Source organism: Mobula hypostoma, chromosome X2, assembly GCF_963921235.1.
Source record: "Mobula hypostoma chromosome X2, sMobHyp1.1, whole genome shotgun sequence".
NCBI lineage: Eukaryota > Metazoa > Chordata > Chondrichthyes > Myliobatiformes > Myliobatidae > Mobula > Mobula hypostoma.
Window position 1 is genome coordinate 44,579,857 of NC_086129.1, and position 17,884 is coordinate 44,597,740.

The following is a 17,884-nucleotide window of genomic DNA, read 5'->3' on the forward strand; positions in this document are numbered from 1 at the left end:
TGAGATTTGCAACTTTCTATAGCTATATGGTGGTGAGCATTCTGACTGGTTGCATCTCAGCCTGGTACGAAGACTCCAATGCATAGGATCACAAGAAGCTATAAAAGTTTGTGGACTGAGCTAGCTTCATCATGGGAATAACCCTCCCCATCATTGAGCTCTTTGTCAAGAGAGAGTGCCTCCAGCAGACGGGGTCCATCATTAAGGACCCTCATCATGCAGGACATGCCCTCTTATTACGACCATCAAGGAGGAGGTACAAGATCCCGAAGAAACACACTCATTGATTCAGTAGCAGCTGCTTCTCCACCCCCTTCAGATTTCTGAAAGGTCTGTAGGTGAATGAACACTACTTCATTCTTCACTTGTTTTAAAACATTATCCATTTATTTTGTGATTTATAGTAATTTTATGCCTTGCACTGTATTGTTGTGGCAAAGCAACAGATTTCACAATTTCTGAGCCTGATTCTGAGCAACAAACAATTTGCTGGATAAATTCAGCAGACTGAGTAGCAATTACACTACTTCCTGAGAAGCTTGCGAAGATTCAGCATGTCATCTAAAGCACTGACAGATTTCTTTAGATGTGTAGTGAGGAGTATATTGACTGACTGCATTGCAGCCTGTACAGAAACACCAATGCCCTTGAATGGAAGATCCTACAAAAGGTAGTGGATACAGCGCATAACATCACTAACTTGCGTTCTGTTCCAGATTTCAAGCCATCTCATTCTTTTTACTCTCTCTACCGTTTTGTGACCAATTAATACCACCTAGCAATCGTGACAAGTCGGCCAGCAGAGGGAAGAGTTTAAACTTTGCAACATAAAATGCTGGAGGAACTCAGCTGGTCAGGCAGCCTCGGTGGAGGGAAAGTCGGGCCGAGACCCTTCATCAGGATTGCTCTGATGAAGCGTCTCGGCCCTAAACGTTGACCACGCATTTCCCTTTACGGATGCCGACCGACCTGCTGTGTTTTTCTAGTATTTTGGGTGCGTGTTGTTCCAGATTTCCAGCATCTGCAGAACCTCTCGAGTTTAAACTTGACACTCTGCAGCTGTCCTGAAGTGCAGTGCCGATGCAAAGCACACTTCGCCCACAGCGCACCAGCACAATCTCGCCTGCTATCATCGACGCACAAACGCACCCTTGGAACAAATTATTATCAAAGCGGGGCGGAAATGACGTCAACTTCAAAACGGGCCCCGGCGCTAGCCCGTTGAATTGTTGAAGGCGTCTTATTGGTCTGAGCATTAAATTGTTGTAAGGCTGGCTGGATTGTTCAAGGCTGCTCCAATCAGCTGTATTGTTGCAGGTTGGTGTCTAGTGATTCCCAGTTCAAGAGAAAACTGAAGGTCTGCGTGCTGAATGGTGTCGTTGGTAGGCTGAAAGGTTAACGGTTGTCACATTTTGTGTCTTGTCGCGATTGTTGCGTGTAATCTGTGGTAGGAGGGAAATAGATTTCTTTTGTTAGGTTAGTGAGGGAGAAAACGGTGTAGATTGGAGGAAAGTTAATTAGCTGTTTTGGCTGTGGAAAGTTTCTTAAATTTTATGGTGGGACTTTTTCTCAGCATTTTGGGTGTGTGTTTCTCTATTTTGTGTGTTTGTGTTTGTATTTACCCCTATCTCTGGGCCTCAGTGCACCTAGTTGTGCAGAAAAACAGTGACGCCTGAGTTAATGTGTGCGTTAAGTATTGCAACGGCTTTTTTAAACGCGATATTTGATCTTAAATTTCTTAGAATGTTCTACACGCAGTATCAATGTGTCTATAGCACACGCTATCATATATAATGTTGGTGGAGGGATGGATTTTGGTCGGATCCTCAGGAGAGCTCCTGTGATTTTCCTTGAAATAATGCTAAAAAGGTCCTTTGGAGTTTACTCCTGAGAGTAGTTAACAAATGACTGCGACTTCCTGAAGAGGTATGTTGTTTCGGATCCTTTCCCACTAGGCCCACTTTCAACTTTGCTGGGATCCTGGGGCAACTCAGCTCCAACAGTTAATGTCTGTAAAACCCCTGTCCGTGGTTAGAATACTCCTCAGGCTGATCCAGCTGTCCAACTGCTTAAGTGTTTGTGGAAGTCTGCAAAGTAGCTGTGTAGAAGTTTGGAACTTCTGCTATCACACACGTTCACAAGCAAAGCCCTAATTTTTACATAATCTGGAGGTTGTTCCAGGTGGATGCATTGGCTTTTTTATTGTAGGGAGATAATCTCTTGATCAAAAGGTGGCACCTTCAACAGTGTAGGACTTCATCTGGGCATGTATATGGGCACTGGCCTACAGTTGCAAGAAAACGTTTATGAACCCTTTCCAATTGCCTGGTTTTCTGCATTAATTACTCATAAAATGTGGTCTGATCTTCATCTAAGTCACAATAATAGATAAACACAATCTAATAACCTGCAAACAATTGTACTTCTTCTGAGTACACCATTTAAATAATCCCAGTCGAGGTTCAATAAAGTATGTGAGCCTCTGGGGTAATACCTTCCACAAAAGCTAGTTGGAGTCAGGTGTTCCAATCAATGAGATGAGATTGGAGGTTGGGTTGTAGAGGTGCCCTGTCCTTTTAAAAAGACACACCAAGTCAGGTTACTGACAGAGCCTGTGCTTCTCAAGGAAGATCTGTTTATGTGCACCACGCCTCGATCAAAACAACTTTCAGAGGACCTTAGAAGAAGAATTGTAGAGATGCATGAAGCTGGAAAAGGCTACAAAAGTATTTCTAAAGACCTGAGTGTTCATCCGTCCACAGTAAGAGAAATTGTCTACAAACGGAGGAAATTCAGTACTGTTTCTACTTTCCTTAGGAGTGGGTGTCCTGCAAAGATCACACCAAGTGCACTGTGTGTATTGCTGAAGGATGTGAAAAAGAACCCAAGGGTAACAGCAGAAGATCTGCAGAAATGTCTGGAACTTGCTGAAGTCTCTGTTCGTGTGTCCACTATAAAAAAAGCACTGAACAAGAATGGTGTTCATGGAAGGACACCACGGAAGAAACCACTACTCTTCAAAATGCTGCACATCTCAAGTTGCAAAAAAAAAAGACCTGGATGCTCCACAATGCTTCTGGGACAATGTTCTTTGGACAGATGAGTTCAAAGTTGAACTCTCTGGCAGAAATGCACACTCTGTAGTATGGTGATCTTTGAAAATCATTTGGGCAGGAACATAAACATGGATTGTGTGTCAGTGGTTAGGTTTAGTTTAATTTGGTATCATGGTGGGCGCAGACATCGTGGGCCAAAGTGCCTGTTCTTCCACTCTTCTATGTCCTATCTAGAAGGAGGCTATTTGAGCTATCAAGTCTATGCCTGTTCACACAGAGTAGCCCATTAGTCCTATTCCTTTCTCCTGCCTAATATCACCCCGATACTTTTTTATAGCTTTTGCCTTTGAAACTTCAGGCAGTATAACACAATAACAATGCAGAATAAGCTGTAAAAGCTACTGAAAAGTGCAGTGCAGGCAAACGACAACTTGCAGGATTGTTAACGAGGAAGATTGTGAAGCCGAGAGTCCATCTTGTACACCTTGACAGAGTCCATGGCAGGGAGGCCGGTTTCTGTGATGTGCTGAGCTGTGTTCAAAACTATTGTTTCTTGTGGCCATGTGCAGTGTAGTTACCATTTCAAGCCGTTATGCATCCAGATAGAAAGCTTTCTGTGGTGCATCAGTAAAAATTGGTAAGAGTCGACGGGGATGTGCTGAATTTCTTAAGTCTCCTGAAGAAGTAGAATCATTGGTGAGCTCTCTTGGCTGTGACATCAACATGGTTAGCATGTGAGCGGGAATAAGGGACAATAAATGAGGGAACAGGGTTAATGGGATTGCTCCGAGCAAGCGTCAACTTGTTGGGCTGAATGGGCATCTACTGTATGTCATTAGGAAGCACTAAAGGGTTAATCAGTGCTTGGCCCGCGGCCTTTGTGAATGGATGTGCCTTCAGCAACACCTTAGGCAGTGATTGCAACTCCTTTCTGGGTAAGAAAAAAGTCACCGGAAAACTGAAGGTGTGGCTGAAAGGCCACAAATGAGACAGGGATTCAAAGCTTGTCTTTGGACGTGTGCCTGATATGTTTGCCTATTATCTGAGTGGGGAAGAATTACAGAGAATAATTTTTTTTTAAATTAAGGAGTGAAATGAAAATTTTGGACCTTGTGTAATCTGCACTTTTCTATACTGTTAGTAACTCATGGAGTCCACAGGAGTCCTCAACTCTGAAGGAAAACCTGAGGTGACATCTGCTATGTTAAACGTGGAAGAGGTTGGTGATGCCTTGTGGACTGATGTGCCTGCAGAGTCTGGTGGTGATGTTGTGAAGCTGGACTGTGAAACCCATGCTCAAAGGTAACCACAAGTGAGCATACACTTCTCTTTATGACACAGTAGCCGGTTCTCTAGATGGTTTTCCACTTTCCAACAAAAGAGAGGCTTACATTTATACATCATCCTTCATATCCCTTTCCAAACATCTAAGATTCTTTACAGCCACTTGGCAAAGATGAGGTAATAAGGAAGCAAATGTGGCACCCACACTCAGTGGCCACTCTACTAAGTACCTCCTTTGCATGAATTCTTCAAAGGTACATTTAATATCAGAGAAATGTATACAATATACATCCTGAAATGCTTTTTCTTCTCAACCATCCACGGAAACAGAGGAGTGCCCCAAAGAATGAATGACAGTTAAATGTTAGAACCCCAAAGTCTCCCCCAGCTCCCTCCTCCCACACATAAGCAGCAGCAAAGTAACAATCCCCCTTCCCCCACCAGCAAAAAAAAGCATCGGTACCCACCACCGAGCACTCAAGCGTGCAGCAAAACATCAGCAAAGATACAGACTTGCAGTACCCCAAAGACAACTCGTTCACCCAGTATTCGACATACCACAGGCGCTCTCTCTCTCTCTAATAAGAATCCTGAAAGGGAAAAATGGAGATATGAAAGATGGAAATAGAGCTGTTTCTGAGGATGCAAGCAGAGGAGTCGCCGTTAGGCGCCATTGTTTATGATCTGCTGCTCTAGCCTAGCCATTTCAAGGTTCGATGTGTTATGTGTTCAGAGATGCTCCTCTGCACATCACTGTTGTAACATGTGGTTATTTGTGAGAGAGGATGGTGAATCTGTAGAATTTGTTGTCCTGCATCAGCAGTGGAAGCCAAGTGATTGGCTATATTTAAAGCGAAGGTTGATAGGTTCCTGGTTAGTCAGAGTGTCAAAGGTTGTGGGGAGAAGGCAAGAGAATGGGGTTGAAAAGGAAAATAAATCAGCCATGATGAAATGGCAGAGCAGACTCGATCACAGTCTGAGAAGTTGGCAGATGACAAGTGGAAGCAACAAAGGGACTGACAATGATGGATTCTTGTGGGAGAGAAAGGTGGAATATGGAATCAGTAAGAGAGTCACTTTTATATAAATGGGAATATGAAAATTATTTGAGATTTGAATGTATTAATGGAGGAGTTAAATACATTGGCTAAGACAGAGGAGAAAGTTCCCTTATTCTCTTCAAAAGAACACATTCCTTTGAATCCCCCAGCAAGAGCAAAATCTTTGAGGAATACATAGTTATTTGTAGAGGATCAGGGAGCTCTCTCCTCTAAGCTATCCAACACTGTTAATGGTGCAGCTCTTCATAGTAATGCATTCGTGTATCAGCCAAGACAACTGAGTGCGCAGAATGGACCTTTAACCTTGTATCTTCTGGGATAAGAGGGCTGTTGTCTACATCTCATTCAGCCATTCCTCATGTACACTGTAATGCTTACGGCAGGTCCAAATGTTGTAAGTATGGAAAGGTATTAAGACATAGCAGAATTACGCCACTTGGCCTATCAAGTTTGTTTGCCATTTGATCGTGGCTGATTAATAATCCCTCTCAACTTCATTCTCCTGCCTTTTGCCCATACTTTGACACCCTTACTAATCAAGAACCTATCAATCTTTCGTTCTAAGTGTACCCGATGACTTGGTCTCTGCAGCTGTCTGTGGCAAGAATTTCACCAATTCAACACACTCTGGCTAAAGAAATTCCTTCTCATCTCTGTTCTAAAGGGATGGCTCTGTATTTTGAGGTTGCGTCCTCTGGTCCTAGACTCTTACACTAATGTAAAGCATCCTCTCCACATCTACTGTATCTAGATTTTTCAATATTCGATAGGTTTCAATGAGATTCCCCCCTCATTCTTCTAAGCTCAAGTTTAAAGTGATACTATTGTTTCAGTTGGATAATATGACTGAAATTCAGGTTAAAAACGAGATAAAGATTAGCTTTGTTTGACAGATGTACATTGAAATATGCAGTGAAATGTAGCGAGGATTGTGCTGGAGGCAACCTGCAAGTGCCACCAACATAGCATGCCCACAACTTACTAAACCCCACCCTAATCGTATGTATTTGGAACGTTGAAGGAAACTGGAGCACCCAGAGGAAATCCACGCAGTCACAAGGAGAACATACAATCTCCTTACCTACGGCGGCGGGAATCAAACCCCTATCGGAGAGCATTGACGCTGTAAAGCAATTGCGCTAACTGCCACACTACAACATCGCCCTGTCAGGCAGCTGTTTGGAATGTGACGAGGGTGGCTTTGATCTAATGTAAATTATTTTAGTTATAACGTTGGATTGTAGTGATTGAATTAATTTCACCTATAAATGAATTGAAAATACAATTTTGATTACTCATTCAATTAATCTGAAATCCTGATGATACCAAATAAAACTGCATGCATAACCATGTAACTTTTGCATTGTTTATTTGCCCCAGTGATTCTGATCAGCCACGTCCCAGTACACCAACTCCAGGTCTGCTTTCACAGAACATCGACAACATCTACAGATCTGATCCAGAAAATGAAGCGGAGGATGAACTGGGCAGTTACACACTGGACATGCTGGGTGCCCAGGGTGTGCCTGAAACAGTGCTTGGAGATCAACAGCCTGTGAACTGCTACATTGAGTATGGAGAAAGTCTGCCTCCAGACATATCAAACTATCCAGAGAACAACTGGCTGCCTGATGCAACCCGGAGCCAGTTCCCCAAACCATTTACCAACGATTCATTAGGACAACCAAACCTGGTGGCTGGTTACCGGCAAAATGTAGAGGGATGGAACGTTGGCATGGTGCCAGTGAACGAAGGGATGGTGACAATGCTGTATGAAGAGAAATCAGACGAGGATCCTGGTACAACATCCAGAGACTTGAAGGAACCGCCACCCTTGAAGGCAGTAACAGATTTTGCAGTGCAGGTAAGACAAAGCATGAATGGTGAAGTGCATGGACGGCTCCGGATCCCAGTGTTTGAAAGCTGTCAGCTGAAAGGATCATGGGTGGCATTGAGGATGTGGTATGTGGGCTGTGGAGTTGCTGTAGCTGAACTTAGACCACTTGACCTGAAATGCCTGGGTCATTCACTGGAAAGATACCCAGTGGTTCTGATGCAGTACTAAAGGAGTGCTGCATTGCTGGAGGCATTAATTTACAGATTCTGCAGATGCTGGTAATCTTGAGTAATACACACAATGCTAGAGGAGCTCAACAGGCCAGGCAACATACATGGAGGGAAATAAACAGTCACCATTTCAGCCTGAGATTCTTCATCAGGTTTATCTCCCTCCATAGGTGCTGCCTGGCCTGTTGAGCTCCTCCTCCATTTTGTGTGTGTTGGCTTTCAGATGGTGCTTTGGGATCCTTAAACAAAGAGTGAGACCTTGTGTGTCCATAACATCTCTTTGGTCAGCTTGCTCCGTGCTGGTTGATATTTCCTTGAATCAGCAAGTTACTGAGTTGCCATGATCTGATTTGGATAAGCAACTTCAATCCACATTTCACCAAGTTAGTATGAAGCCAGTTTTTTTTTCCTCCCTCGCATCTTTTAGCTTAGATTAGTTCTGTGCTAAATAAACCCGGCTGATTTAGAACTTTGATCTAGGAAGTGGAACTGTGTACTGGGTATAGAGGACGCGTGTTGATATGTTCAGTGGTTAACTGGAAATTCAAATTGTTTACTGAAAGAAGAGGCCACTCAGCCCACCACACTTATGCCAGCTATTGTGCCTAAGAATGAGCATGAAGTCAAGAAAAATGCAATGATATTTTTTAAGTTTGTAAAGAGTGTGAGGTTAACTAAGGAAAGTGAGGAGTCTACTAAAGGATCAAAGTGGTAAACCGCATTCTTGCACTTGTATTCTAATCCTCTCAAAATAAATGCAAGCATTGCATTTGCCTTCCTTACTACTGAATCAGCTTACAAATTAACCTTCAGGGAATCCTGTACAAGGACTAACAAGTCCCTAAAATAGAATTGCTGGGGGGTGGAAACCGAACTAAAGAGATGGAGGAAGGGGCGGTTGGCTCACAAATCGAGAAAGCTTGTGTAGACAGTGTGAGAGGGAGGATAGGCAGGTGATAGAGAAGGGATGCACTCAGACTGATGGTTTGAGATGTGTCTATTTTAATGCAAGGAGTATCATGAACAAAGTGGATGAGCTTAGAGCATGGATCAGTACTTGGAGCTATGATGTTGTGGCCATTTGTAGAGAGTTGGATGGCTCAGGGGCAGGAATGGCTACTTAGAGTGCCAGGCTTTAGATGTTTCAGAAAGGACAGGGAGTGAGGCAAAAGAGGTGGGGGCATGGCACTGTTGATCAGAGATAGTGTCACGGCTGCAGAAAAGGAGGAAGCCACAGAGGGATTGTCTATTGAGTCTCTCTGGGTGGAAGTTAGAAACAGGAAGAAGTCAATAACTCTACTGGGAGTTTTTTTATAAACCACCCAATAGTAACAGGGACATTGAGGAGCAGGTAGGGAGACAGATTTTGGAATGGTGCAACAATAACAGGATTGTCGTGATGAGAGATTTTAATTTCCCCAATTTTGATTGGCATTTCCCTGGAGCAAGGGGTTGAGATGGGATGGATTTGTTAGGTGTGTTCAGGAAGGTTTCCTGACACAATATGTAGGTAAGCCTACAAGAGGAGAGGCTGTGCTTGACCTGGTACAGGTGTCCCCCGCTTTACAAAAGTTTGCTTTACGCCATTTCGCTTTTATGAAAAACCTACATTAGTACCTGTTTTTGCGAACCAAAAGAAATCCAAAGAGGATTTTCGCTTTTACGAAAAAAGGTGCCCGCTTTAAACTTGTGTTTACCCTGAGAAAGACTACCGTGACCATGAAGCCTTGTGCATGCGTCTATGTACCGATTTTTATTTCTACAAATTGGTTGTTGGCTAAATCTTCCCGATTCTGATAAATGAAACTATACTGTACATACATTATTTCTACTTTATATAGAAAAAAGGCGCCCGCTTTAAACTTGTGTTTACCCCAAGAAAGACTACCGTGACTGTGAAGCCTTGCACGGGGAGGCGTGTGCACATGCGTGTACGTGCCGTTTTTTAGGTTTCATGTGCTATTTGGTATGATTTGGTCGGTTATTTTTTTGGGGTCTGGGAATGTTCAAAAATTTTTCCCATATAAATTAATGGTAATTGCTTCAGTTTACGCCATTTCAACTTACAAAAGGTTTAATAGGAACGCTCTACTTTCGGATAGTGGGGGAAACCTGTATTGGAAAATGAACCTGGTCAGGTGTCAGGTCTCTCAGTGGGAGAGCATTTTGAAGAAAGTGATCATGATTCTATCTTCTTTACCAGAGCATTGGAGAGGGATAGGAACAGAAAAGTTAGGAAAATGTTTAAAGGGGAAATATGAAGCTATCAGGCAGGAACTTGGAAGTATAAGTTGCGAACAGATGTTCTCAGGGAAATGTACGGCAGAAGTGTGGCAAATATTCACGGGAGTGGCGTTCCGCTTAGGTATGTTCCAATGAGACAGAACAGATGGTAGGGTACAGGAACTGTGGTGTACAAAGGCTGTTGAAAATCTAGTCAAGAAGAAAAGAAAAGTTTACAAAAGGTTCAAAAAACTAGGTGATGATAGATCTAGAAGATTATAAGGCTCGCAGGATGGAGCTTAAGAATGAAATTAAGAGAGCCAGAAGGGGCCATGAGAAGGCCCTGGCGAGCAGGATTAAGGAAAACCCCAAAGCATTCTACAAGTATGTGAAAAACAAGAGGATAAATCATGAGAGAATAGGACCAATCAAATATGACAGTGGAAAAGTGTATATGGAACCGGAGGAGATGGTGAAGGTACTTAATGAATACTTTGCTTCAGTATTCACTACAGAAAAAGACCTTGGCGATTGTAGGGATGACTTACAGCAGACTGAAAAGCTTGAGCATATAGATATTAAGAAAGAGGATGTGCTGGAGGTTTTGGAAAGCATCCAGTTGGCTAAGTCTCTGAGACTGGATGAGGTGTACCCCAGGCTACTGTGGGAGGAGATTGCTGAGCCTCTGGCAATGATATTTGTATCATCAATGGGGACGGCAGAGGTTCCAGAGGATTGGAGGGTTGCAGATGTTGTTCCCTTATTCAAGAAAGGGAATAGAGATAGCCCAAGAAATTATGGACCAGTGAGTCTTACTTCAGTGGTTGGTAAGTTGATGGCGAAGATCCTGAGAGGCAGGATTTATGAACATTTGGAGAGGCATAATATGATTAGGAATAGTCAGCATTGCTTTGTCAAAGGCAGGTTGTGCCTTCCAAGCTTGATTGAATTTTTTGAGGATGTGACAAAATACATTGATGAAGGTAGAGCAATAGATGCAGTGTATATGGATTTCAGCAAGGCATTTGACAAGGTACCCCATGCAAGGCTTATTGAGAAAGTAAGGAGGCATGGGATCCAAGGGGACATTGCTTTGTGGATCCAGAACTGGCTTGCCCACAGAAGGCAAAGAATGGTTGTAGATGGGTCATATTCTGCATGGAGGTTGTTGTCCAGTGGTGTGCCTGAGAGGTCTGTTCTCGGATCCCTCTCTTTGTGGTTTTTATAAATGACCTGGATGAGGAAGTGGAGGGATGGGTTAGTAAATTTGCTAATGATGCAAAGGTTGGGGTTGTTGTAGATAGTGTGGAGGGCTATTACAGGTTACAGCGGGACATCGATAGGATGCAAAACTGGGCTGAGAAGTGGCAGATGGAGTTCATTTTGGTAGGTCAAATATGATGGCAGAACATATTAATGGTAAGGCTCTTGGCGGTTTGGAGGATCAGGGGAATCTTGGGGTCCAAGTCTATAGGACACTCAAAGCAGCTGCGCAGGTTGATTGTGTGGTTAAGAAGGCATACGGTGCATTGGCTTTCATCAACCATGGGGTTGAGTTCTAGAGCCAAGAGGTAATGTTACAACTATATAGGACCCTGGTCAGACCCCATTTGGAGAACTGTACTCAGTTCTGGTCACCTCATTATAGGAAGGATGTGGAAACTGGAAAGGGTGCAGAGGAGACTTACAAGGATGTTGCCTGGATTGGGGAGCATGCCTTATGGGAATAGGTTGAGTGAACTTGGCCTTTTCTCCTTGGAGTGATGGAGGATGAGAGGTGACCTGATAGAGATGTATAAGATGATGAGAGGCATTGATTGTGTGGATAGTCAGAAGCTTTTTCCCAGGGCTGAAATGGCTAACACGAGAGGGCACAGTTTTAAGGTTCTTGGAAGTAGGTACAGAGGGGATGTCAGAGGCAACTTTTTTTACACAGAGTGGTGAGTGCGTGGAATGGGCTGCCGGTGACTGTGGTGGAGGCAGATACAATAGGGTCTTTTAAGAGACTCCTGGATAGGTACATGGAGCTTAGAAAAATAGAGGGCTATGGGTAACCCTGGTAATTTCTAAAGTAAATCCATGTTCGGCACAGTGTTGTGGGCCAAAGAGCCTGTATTATATTGTAGGTTTTCTATGTTTCTAAATATTCTCAATGACTTGGCCTGCATGGCCGTCTGTGGCAATGAATTCCACAGGTTTACTGCCCCCTGGCTAGAGAAGTTTTTCCTTATCTCTGTTCTAAATGGACGTCCCTCAATTCTGAGGCTCTGGTTCTAGACTCCACCTCTATAGGAAACATCTTTTCCATATCCACTCATTTTTCTAAACATCATTGAGTACAAGCCCAGAGTTATCAAGCACTCCTTGTATGTGTCCTCGTATGTTAACCCTTTCATTCCCAAGATCATTCTCATGAACCTCCTCTAGAGCCTTTCCAACGCCAGCACATCCTTTCTTAGATAAGGGGCCCAAAACCGCTCACAATTTTCCAAGTGCGGTCTGACCAATGCCTTATAAAGCCTCAGCATCACATTCTTGCTCTTGTATTCTAATCCTCTCAAAATAAATGATAACAATGCATTTACCTTCCTTTCTCCTGAATCAGCTTACAAATTAACTTTTAGGAAATCCTGTACAAGGACTCCCAAGTCCCTGTGCACCTTGGATTTTTGAATTTTCTCCCCATTTAGAAAATAGACCACACCTTTGTTCCTTCTGCCAAAGTGCATGACCATGCACTTTCCTACACTGTATTCCATCTGCCACTTCTTTGCCCATTCCCTAAAACTGTCTAGGTCTTTTTGTAGACACCTTGCTTCCTCAATGCTACCAGCCTGTCCACCTATCTTGGTGTCATCAACAAATTTGGCTACTAAGCTATCAGTTCCTTCATCCAAATCATTGACATGTAACCTGAAAAGAAGCGTTCCCAACACTGACCCCTGTGGAACACCACTAGTTACCGGCAGCCAATCAGAATAGGCCCCCTTTATTCCCACTGTTTGCCTTCTGCCAGTCAGCCAATCTCCTAGCCATGTACCTTTCTCGTAATACCATGGGCTGTTATTAAGCAGCCTCATGTGGCATCTTGTGAAAGGACTCCTGAAAATCCAATTAAACAATTTCTACTAACTGTCCTTTCTCTACCCTGCCTGTTATTTCCTCAAAGAATTCCACCAGATCAGTCAGAAAAGATTTTTCTTTAAGGAACCCATGCTGATAATTGACCTTTTTTTTTTATGTGCCTCCAAGTACTCCAAAACCTCATCGTTAATAATAGACTCCAACATCTTCCCAAAAACTGAAGGTCAGGATAACTGGCCCATAATTTTTTTTCTTCTGCCTGCTTCCCTTCTTAAAGAGTGGAGTGATGTTTGCAATTTTCCTGTCAAATCAAGAACCATTCCAGAATCTATTGATCCGGGGGTGCAGTCCAACTGGTCCAGGTGACTTACGGTATCTACCTTCAGACTTTTCAGTTCCCAAACACCTTCTCCTTAGTTCTGCGCCCTGAAACTCTGGCATTTCTGGCATGCTGTTAGTGTGTTCCACAGTGAAGAATACGCAAAATAATTGTAACCTTCAGGTTCAGCTGGCAGTGTTAGTCGAGGGAAGACAGTCTCTGGCCCCGCCAAATGTGTGAAATCTGAGGTGCAAAACCTCTTGTTTGTGTGGATGCTGTGTGATCTGGTCCCCCGTTACAAATCAGTACCATGAAATAACAGAAAGTACACCATATGTAATTAAGTGATTTAGCTCTTTAATTCTTAATCTGACTAAAGGGTCAATAAAGAAAAACAAAAAGAAAAGGGCCCATTTTAAAGAAACAGTCTAATGTGCACAAGTTGGAGCTCACGGTTTCCCTTCCATTGATTTCCCCAGGCTTCGTCGACTCCCGGCCTCATTCCAAGTCTGCTCTGTCCTGCAGTCTATGATCTCTCCTTTCAGGCATCTTCTCTCTTCATCTCTCGCCGAACAAAAGACCCAGATCACCTCACTCTCAGGTGCACAACAAGAAAAAAAACACTCCCTTCATGGGACAGTGCACATTCCAAAGCCTGTTATCTCTAGCCATAACCCAAACACTGCTGCTACAGAAAAACCATCACATTAGCAGTAAAACCTTTCCCAGGGCATTACATAATTATTCAATTAGTCTGCCATTTGTTCATTTTTATGTCCCCCATTGCTACCTCTCCAGTGTCATTTTCCAGCAGTCCATTATCCACTCTTGTCTCTCTTTTACTCATTATACATGTGAAAGAACTTTCTGTATGCTTTTTATATCATTAGCTAGCTTACCTTCATATTTCATCTTTCCTCTGACTTTTTTTGTTGCCCTCTGTGATTTTTAAAAGCTTCCCAATCCTCTACCTGCTAACTAATTTTTGCTCTGTTATATGCCCTTTCATACCATCTTTGACTTCTCTTGTCAGCCATGGTTACCTCATCCTCCCTTTAGAATACTTCTTCAGCTTTGGGATTTATCTTTCCTGCGTCTTCCAAGTTTCCCCCAGAAGCTCCAGCCATTGCTGTTCTGCGATCATCTCTGCTCGTGTCCCCTTCCAATCAACCTTGGCCAGCTCCTCTCTCATGCCTCCGTAATCCCCTTTACTCCACTCTTATACCGATACTTCTGACTTTAGCTTCTCCCTCTCAAATGAATTTATATTATGACCACTCTCTCCTCAGGGTTCCTTTAGCTTATGCTCTCTAATCAAATATGGGTCATTACATAACACCCAGTCCAGAATTACCAAGAAGATTCTGAAAGGGTCAAGAAGGTTCAGGATTCAGGATTGGCATTCAGGATGAAGTAGTAAATTGGATTAGACACTGGCTTTGTGGGAGAAGCCAGAGAGTGGTAGTAATTGATTGCCCCTCCAACTGGAGGACTGTGACTAGCGGAGTGCTGCAGGAATTGGTGTTGGGTCGTTTGCTGTTTGTCATCTGTATCAATGATCTGGATGATAATATGTTTAACTGGTTCAACAAATTTGCAGATGACACCAAGATTGGGGTGCTGTTATCAGCGAGGAAGGCTATCGTGGCTTGCAAGCGGATCTGGATGACCTGGAAAAATGGGGTGAAAATGGCAGATGGAATTTAATGCAGACAGGTGTGAGGTGTTGCACTTCAGTAGGAGGACCAACCAGAGTAGGTCTTGCACAGTGAATGGTAGGGCACTGAGCAGTGTGGTAGAACAATTGGATCTGGAAGTATAGGTCGATTTGTTGAAAGTTGCGTCACAGGTAGATAGAGTCATAGAGAAAGCTTTTGGCACACTGGCCTTCATAAGTCAAAAGTACTGAGTACAGGAGATGGGATGTAATGTTGAAGTTGTATAAGACATTGGTGAGGCCTAATTTGGAGTATTGTGTGCAGTTTTGGTCACCCACCTACAGGAAAGATGTAAATAAGGTTGAAAGAGTACAGAGAAAATTGACAAAGATGTTGCCGGGTCTGGAGAACCTGAGTTATAAGGAAAGATTGAATAGTTTAGGATTTTATTCCTTAGAATGTAGAAGATTGAAAGGAGAATTGATAGAGGTATACAAAATTATGAGGGGTATAGATAGGGTAAGTGCAAGCAGGCTTTTCCCACTGAGGTTGGGTGAGACTACAGCTAGAGGTCATAGGTTAAGGGTGAAGGAGAAAAGTTCAATGGAATGGAGAGGAAATTTCTTCACTTAAAGGGTCTTGAAAATATGGAATGAGCTGCCAGCACAAGTGGTGCATCTGAGCTCAATTTCAACATTTAAGCTAAGTTTGGATAGGTATATGGGTGATAAGGGTATGCAGGGCTATGGTCCTGATGCAGGTTGATGGGAGTAGGCAGTTTAAATGTTTTCAGCATGGGCTAGATGGGATGACGGGCCTATTTTTGTGCTGTACTTTTCTATCACTCTAAATACCAATCCCCTAGTTGGCTTAATCACAAGCTGCCTTAAAAGGTCATCTTGTTTGCATTCAACAGATTCCCTCTCTTGGAATCCAGCATCAACCTGATTTTCCCAATCTACCTGCATATTGTAAATCCCCCGTGATTATCACAACATTGCCCTTTTTGACGTGCCTTTTCCATCTCCCATTGAAATTGGTAGCCCATATCCTTACTGTTCAGAGGCCTGTATATAACTCCCATCAGGGTCTTTTTTACCCTCGAGGTTCCTTGACTCTGCCAACAAGGATTCTACATCTTCCAATTCTATATCACCTCTTTCTAAGGCTTTGATTTCGATTTTTACTAACAGAGCCACCCCACCCCCTCTGCCCACCTGCCTGTCCTTTTGATATATTGTGTATCTTTGAATGTTAAGCTCCCAACTATAATTTTCTTTCAGCCATGTCTCATTGATGCCCACAATGTCATACCTGCCAATCTCTACCTGCACTACAAATCATCTACCTTATTCCGTATACTGCTACATTCAAATATAACATCTTCAGTCCCGTATTCATCACCCTTGTCAATTTTGTCCCCATGTTACACTGCAACTCATCCCACTGACTGCAAATTTGACTTATCATCTGCCTGTCCTTCCTCACACTCTCACCATACACTGCATCAGTTGTATAACAACTGTCCCATCCTCAGTCCTATCACTCTGGTTCCCATTCCCCTGCCAAATTAGTTTAAACTTTCCCCAACAGCTCTAGCAAACCTGCCTGCAAGGATATTGATTCCCTCTCGGGTTCGAGTGTAACCCGTCCTTTTTAACAGTGATACTTAATCCAGAAGAGATCCCAGTGATCCAGAAATCTGACACCCTGCCCCCTGCACTACATATTTATCTGCAGATGATCCTATTCTTACCCTCACTGGCACATGCACAGACAGCAATCCAGGGATTACTACCCTGGAGGTCCTGCTTGTCAGCTTTATGCCTAACTCCCAATATTCTCTCTTCAGGACCTCCTCCTTTTCTCTGCCTATGTCTGGTACCAATATGTGCCACGACTTCTGTCTGTTCACCCTCCCCCTGTAGAATGCCGTGGACCCAATCTGAAACATTCCTAATCCTGGCACTTAGGAGGCAACATATCATCTGAGTGTTTCTTCACATCCCAGAATCTGCTTTCTACTCCTCTATTAATGGAATTCCCTCTCAGTACTGCATTGCTGTTCGTTCTCTCTCTGTCTCTGTCTCTCTCTCTCTCTCCTCTTCCCCCCCCCCCCACTCTCTCTCCCACCCTTCCCTTCAGAGCCAGAGTCAGTGGCAGAGACCCGATCACTGTACCTTCCTCCGGTAGGGCGTACCACCCAATAGTATCCAAAGCAGTATATTTATTATTGAGGGGAACAGCCACAGGTGTACTCCACACTGGTTACCTATCCCCTTTCCCTTTCCTGACAGTCACCCAGATACAGTACCTGCCTCCTGCAACTTAAGGGTGACTACCTCCCTGTGGCTCCTATCTATCACTTCCTCATTTTCCCAGATGAACTGAAGGTCATCGAGGTGCTGCTCCAGTTCCTTACCACAGTTTCTGAGGAGCTGCATTCACTCCACTACCATCTGCAGATTGTGCTGCAGTTACTTAACCCAAGTGGTTTTTTTGTATCTGCCTCCCAGGGGTGGTGGTAGAAGCAGATATACTGTGTTAAGGACATTTAAGAAACATTTAGATAGGCATGTGAATGATGACAAATGGAGGGCTATGTAGGAGGGAAGGGATAGATTGATCTTAAAGAAGATTAAATGGTCAGCACAACATCCTGGGCTGAAGGGCCTGTACAGAGCCGTTATATTCTGTGTTTGTGACAAATGCATCTAGTAATGACAAAGGAATTTTTTAAAAATTTAATTGTGTGAATTAATTAAGATTTAACAAATGTTCCACTAGTTCTGAATCTGCTTGGAATTAGAAACTAAGCAGTCTTTTTCATTTCAGACTGATTGTGTTACTGTGGATGCAGAGGTCAGTACGGATCAGGATGTTGAACGATACATGGTAAGTAAACACTGTTCCCTGCTGCGGAACATTTCCTCATCCCTTGTTCTCTAGAGTCTGGTAAGCTCTGACATTTTCTGGTCAGTTCACCACTGGGCTGATTAAAATGTATTTAGATAGTCATTTTGTTTACTGAGGGAGGCGTGACCAAATTTTTAATTTCTAATTCATTTTGGTAAATACAGAAATGGAAGAAATCATCAGGCGAGAGGTACCTTGTGCCAGATTATTACTGTG

The 17,884-nt window shown here is 43.3% G+C and overlaps 1 protein-coding gene across 6 annotated transcripts in view; it reads left to right on the top strand.

The window, feature by feature from the left end:
• The first annotated feature begins 1,214 nt into the window (after positions 1-1,214).
• The window catches only part of LOC134340835 (RING finger protein 214-like), a 60,909-nt gene continuing 44,239 nt past the window's right edge, over positions 1,215-17,884 (top strand). The window contains exons 1-4 of one of the 6 annotated variants that reach the window (XM_063038396.1): positions 1,215-1,317; positions 4,198-4,358; positions 6,782-7,265; positions 17,588-17,647. In XM_063038396.1, the coding sequence (XP_062894466.1) occupies positions 4,204-4,358; positions 6,782-7,265; positions 17,588-17,647 (699 nt within the window). In that variant the 5' untranslated portion in view covers positions 1,215-1,317; positions 4,198-4,203. The other 5 variants (XM_063038397.1, XM_063038394.1, XM_063038393.1 and 2 more) reach the window with 5 other exon arrangements.